This window comes from Sinocyclocheilus rhinocerous, unplaced genomic scaffold, assembly GCF_001515625.1.
Source record: "Sinocyclocheilus rhinocerous isolate Xijiao unplaced genomic scaffold, SAMN03320098_v1.1 scaffold159, whole genome shotgun sequence".
NCBI lineage: Eukaryota > Metazoa > Chordata > Actinopteri > Cypriniformes > Cyprinidae > Sinocyclocheilus > Sinocyclocheilus rhinocerous.
The window spans coordinates 216,175-221,788 of NW_015666558.1; the positions used below are offsets into that span (position 1 = coordinate 216,175).

The window sequence follows — 5,614 nt, forward strand, 5'->3', positions numbered from 1 at the left end:
TATATGTACACACACACACACATATACATACACACACACACACACACACACACACATATACATATATACATACATACATGCATATGTAGGCTATATATTATATACTGTATATATAAAAATAATAAAAAAATAATATTTAGACATTTACAAAAACAAAAACAACAAAAAATTACTAAAGCGCATTTTTGTTATTTGAAAAAAAACATTAACTGAAAAAAACCTTAAACTTTATTTTATTAGTTAGTTGCCAATTCAACATTTCTCATTTGCATTTAGTTGCTTAAACTAACACAAAAACTAAAGTAAAACGAATAAATAAAAAAGACATTTACAAAAAAGACTAATTTTTTTTTAACTTTAAACAAAATAAACATCCACTGAAAACAATATTAATAACTTCATAACTAAAACTAATAAATAACAAAACTATTTACACATAAAACTAACAGAAATGACAAAAACAACAAAATTGCTAAAACTAACTTAAAGTGAAAACAGGAAATATAAAAATGAAATATTCTGAATATTAATAAAAACTATAATATCATCTGAGTGATACTAAAATAACACTTGAGTATGAGAGAGAATGTAATAGATGTTCAAGTGATGATGACTAACAGTAATTACCGACAACAACAGGTGCTTGACCCTCAACCAGCAGCAGCAGTAATTAACCAGCTAGTCAGTGTAACCCATGCGTCTCAGATGACTGGCTACTCTAGCCTCCTGTCTGCTGTGTGTTTGTATCACTGAATGCACAAACGCATCAATGAATACTGAAGCAGAATGGCTCCAGCAATATTCATATTGAATGTTCATATCATATGCTAGTATATTAATCTGTTGTCATTTGTGTTCTGGAATTTTAGGATGCTCGTCTTTCAAGAAGTCATATTTTCCCACCTCAGGCCTAATATTCATATTAGTGGTGAACATGCATGGGTTTCTTTCAGCACACATTTATTTGGGTGATTGTAGGAGATTTATCAGGAGCAGAGCATGTGTGATAACACCTTCACACTCTATTTTTGATGTGCTAAAGTCAGCAGAAAATATGGTGCAAATTTGCTGTAAATATATTTATCAACACCATATTTTGCAGTATATCCTCTTATGAATAATGCAACAGAAACAGAGTTATTTATCATGGAATTAAATAAATAGTTGCATGCAAATTGGCTGATATTCTTATGATTTTTTTAAATGTTTTTGTTCTTTTGCATTGTACTCTAGAATCAAATAAAACGTGACTAAATATTAGGTTTAATTATATTAACTTCAGATATAAGCACTATTTTCCGAGAATGCCTTTATGATTGGATTTGTGTATTTTTGAATGTTTTTTCTGGGTTGTGGTTCTCGGTCCTGGTTCACATCTCATCTCTGATTGGACACGTTGTTTATAGCTCATAAAGGGCTCTTATGATTTGATGACGAGTTGAATCGAGTGGATTAGATGAGGGAAACGTCTACAATATCCAGTGATGGTTAGGATGGCTTACATGCACCCAAGTTATCCGTTTATAATCAAACTGACGGCTCAGGTAAACACACCTGTCGATTCCACTGAGCTTGATCCGAATGTAATTTCAGCTGAACTCAATCCCACTGAAATGCTGATGCTATTGAAAGGATTGATGTAGACCTGAAATAATCCGATCGACAGGAGAAAGTAAAGCAGGTAAACACTTGAATATGGCTATTTAAATCAGAGTAAACATATCTATGCGCAGGTGCAGTGGCATTATCTATGTTTACACACATTTTATGTCATACAAATGCACGTTTGACTAAAATAACTAAAAATGAAATAAAAATGTATTACTATAAAGATATATATATATATTACTAAAAAAAACTGAAAAACACAAGCAAATCACAAAAATATAGACAGATATTCAGATAGACATTCAATATTCAGATATTCAGAAAGATATTTGATATTCAGAAAGATATATAGAAATAGATAAATATTTAGATATTCGATATTCAGATATTCGATATTTAGGCAGATTGATATTGAGATTAATATTTTATACTCTGATAGATATTCCGATTAATATTTAATATTCAGATAGATATTCAATATTCAGATAGAAATAGACTACTTAGATATTTGATATTCAGATAGATATTCCATATGCAGATAGATATTCAGAATAATATTTAATATTTAGATAGAAATTCAATATTCAGATAAAATAGATAGACATTTGATATTCAAATAGATATTCAGATAGACAGATCAGATAGATTGATAAATTCCAGACAAATAATTAACCAGATAGATATTTGATATATATATTCAACAGAAAAAAAAGAAAAAAAAAAGACCCCCAAAAAATTAAATCATAAACTTTAAATTTACACTAAAGACAGGAACGTAAAAAAATAAAAACTAATTCGAAATATTCATAAAAACTCAATGACACTAAATGATGCAAACTTTATACGCACACATTTTCATCAGTTTGAATGAATCCAGTCTGATTTTAAGCTGAAGCTGGAACTATGCTGTTCATTCTGATCTGAAAGCAAAGATGCTATACGCTCTGAGAGACAGGAATGCTCTCGTGTTTAGAGAGTTTGGACCGATCGGACGCTCTCAGAGTGAAGAATGTGCTGTTTCTGAGAAAGAGCAAAGTGATTATCATGTACAGTAGGCCCTGCAATTATTTAAATATTTTAAAGTAATTCAAGCACATTCAGACAGTGAGATGTGAGTTTCCAAACACTTTTTGGGCCTCTATTCAAGATTCTTTCTTTCAAACAAGACGTCTGAATAGTGTGAGTAAACAGAATATTTACTTGGATCAAACAGAAATCATATTTGTACATATTTGCATACTGTGAAGAGATTGTCAACCTCTGTTCTTGTTTGATTTTTTGGGAGAAAACATGTGCATTGTATTTCTAATCACGCAGCCAATATTCACAGCCCATCATATTAGAAATATCAAATATGCTTCCCAGTGAACAATAGCTGTAATCAATCCAGAGTTCCCATAATCAACAGATGCAGCAATACTCACCATGACTGACTCGCTCGTGTCTTAATCACTATGGTGACCAGATGAACTGTGACTATCAGAAACATTCACATCCGCTGCGTTAATAGTGACACAGTGATGGTGAAACTCTACAAATGTATTATGAAAGTCACGGTTTGACTTGGAAAGTTTGAGTGACTGTAGAAGACAAAACACTTGGAAATTTATCATGCGTTTTCTCTGGCTCTGTTTGGCCAATCACTGCTGCGCTATCCATGCCGTGGACCTTAAACATTCAGACAAAATGTAAAAGAATTAATGGTACATGAAGCATCAAAATGAACCTTATTAAGGATTTGAGAAACTGGGAAGCTGGTTTCCCAGAGGCCGTTTTTCCTTGTTTAAAATGCACCGTCAATGACTCTGCAGGAATAATTGACGCCTTGGAACTTGGATCGTCTTGAATAGGAAAAATCAATGTGGCCTTTGAAACATAACGGACCGAACGCTCTTTGTTAACCTGATGTCTGATCGTCCCAATACTGGATGACGCACAAACACTAGACGCTCCTTAGATAGATAGATAGATAGATAGATAGATAGATATACGATACACTCTAAAAAAGGCTGGGTTGTTTCAACCCAACTTTGGGTCAAGTATGGACTAACCCAACTTTTGGGTTACATTTTTCAATTAAATATTTTAACCCAAAAGTTGGGTTGAAACAAGCCAGCATTTTTTTAGAGTGTAGACAGACACACAGACAGATAGATCAATGACAGTTTAACTCTGACTCATTATTGACAGAGCAGGTGAATGAATGTGTGTCTGAAAACATTTAGATGAAGCTGAGTATCATCTGCGAGTCTCAGGTCGGCAGACTGAGCGTTTCTCTTCATCTTACTGGAGGATTGAGCGCAGGCTCGTCTCTCAGGAGGCGTAATCACAGATAACGAGCTCTTAAGTTTTTGCGCTTGAGATGGTAACTTCAGGATTTGCAGTTTTCAAGTAGGTTCAAGAGGCTGAATTATCACTTGAGAGCAGATTGAAATATTCTGCTACTACCTATTATTACTCCAGCTTCTCCATTTGCACTCTTTATATTGAAAGCTCTCATAATGCACTATTATGTTAAGTATCAGAAACTTCAAAATCTTAATCCTCCGTGTAAGAGGTGACGTTCATGTATTTATATTCAGCGTGACTCCGCTGAGAACGAGAGCCACAGGCGCTTCATCAGAGTATAAGATCAAGAGCTGCATCACTTGCTGAAGGGGAAAAAGTTCACACTGCAATTCGAACAGTGAAATGATAAGCATCTTATATTACCGCTGCTTAGATATCAAGACAACAATATTTTAGGACCTGATCTGGACTGCAGTCAGATATTCAGATGATAGATAGATATTCGGTATTAGATAGATAGATAGATAGATAGATAGATATTCGGTATTAGATAGATAGATAGATATTCGGTATTAGATAGATAGATAGATAGATAGATAGATAGATAGATAGATAGATAGATATTCGGTATTAGATAGATAGATAGATAGATAGATAGATAGATATTCGGTATTAGATAGATAGATAGATAGATAGATAGATATCTGTTTTATTCTGTGAAACCTTACTACGTGTATGGAATAACCGTTTTATAAAGCAATAAGCCCCATGAAGCCATGGTTTACAGAGAATTTATAACAGCTTCACATCGTACCTAACAACGCCCCTTAGCTGTTATAAATTCACTGTAAACCACGGCTTCTTGGGGCTTATTGCTTTATTTACCATCACAGATGGAGTCACACACACCTTAGTGTTGATGTCGAAACGTTGTTTGCAGGATTGAATAAATATTTTTATTGAAAAAGTCGGAGGCACAGCATGCGGTTCAGTGCATAGAAATGAAACAGCAGCATCAGAGACAGACGGAAGCCCCGTTCCTCATGTTCTTTACCATGTGTTTACTCATGTCAGGAGAGTGAAGAGATGCGGGAAAGACGCGGCCTCCGGCGTCAGCGGGTTACTCCGCACATCCACACTCTTCAGAGCAGGCATCAGAGACAGCTTCTCCATCGGCAGCTCTGAGAGACAGAGAGAGACACGAAGAGATGTGAGACGTGTGCAGCATCGGCCCTTCAGGTTCAGAGACATACTCCTCTTACAATCTCCTCCAATGTCAAGAGAGACAAATGTGACCCTGGTCTTAAGTCGCTGGGGGATATTTGTAGCAATAGCCAACAATACATTGTATGGGTCAAAATTATACATTTTTCTTTAATGCCAAAAATCATTAGGATATTAAGTAAAGATCATGTTCCATGAAGATATTTAGTAAATTTCCTACCGTAAATACATCAAAACTTAATTTTTGATTAGTAATATGCATTGCTAAGGACTTCATTTGGACAACTTTAAAGATGATTTTCTCAATATTAGATTTTTTTGCACCCTCAGATTCCAGATATTCTAATAGTTGTATCTCGGCCAAATATTGTCCTATCATAACAAACCATACATCAATGGAAAGATTATTTATTCAGCTTTCAGATGATGCATAAATCTCAATTTCAAAAAATGGACCCTTATGACTGGTTTTGTGCTCCAGGGTCACAAATGT

General features: G+C 34.3%; 1 protein-coding gene across 1 annotated transcript in view; it reads right to left on the reverse strand.

The window, feature by feature from the left end:
- Positions 1–4,830: 4,830 nt before the first annotated feature.
- The window catches only part of LOC107732754 (leucine-rich repeat-containing protein 20-like), an 11,821-nt gene continuing 11,037 nt past the window's right edge, over positions 4,831–5,614 (reverse strand). The window contains exon 4 of the mRNA XM_016544174.1: positions 4,831–5,078. Coding sequence (XP_016399660.1) covers positions 4,963–5,078 — 116 coding nt within the window. The 3' untranslated portion in view covers positions 4,831–4,962. The remainder of the gene's footprint in view (positions 5,079–5,614) is intronic.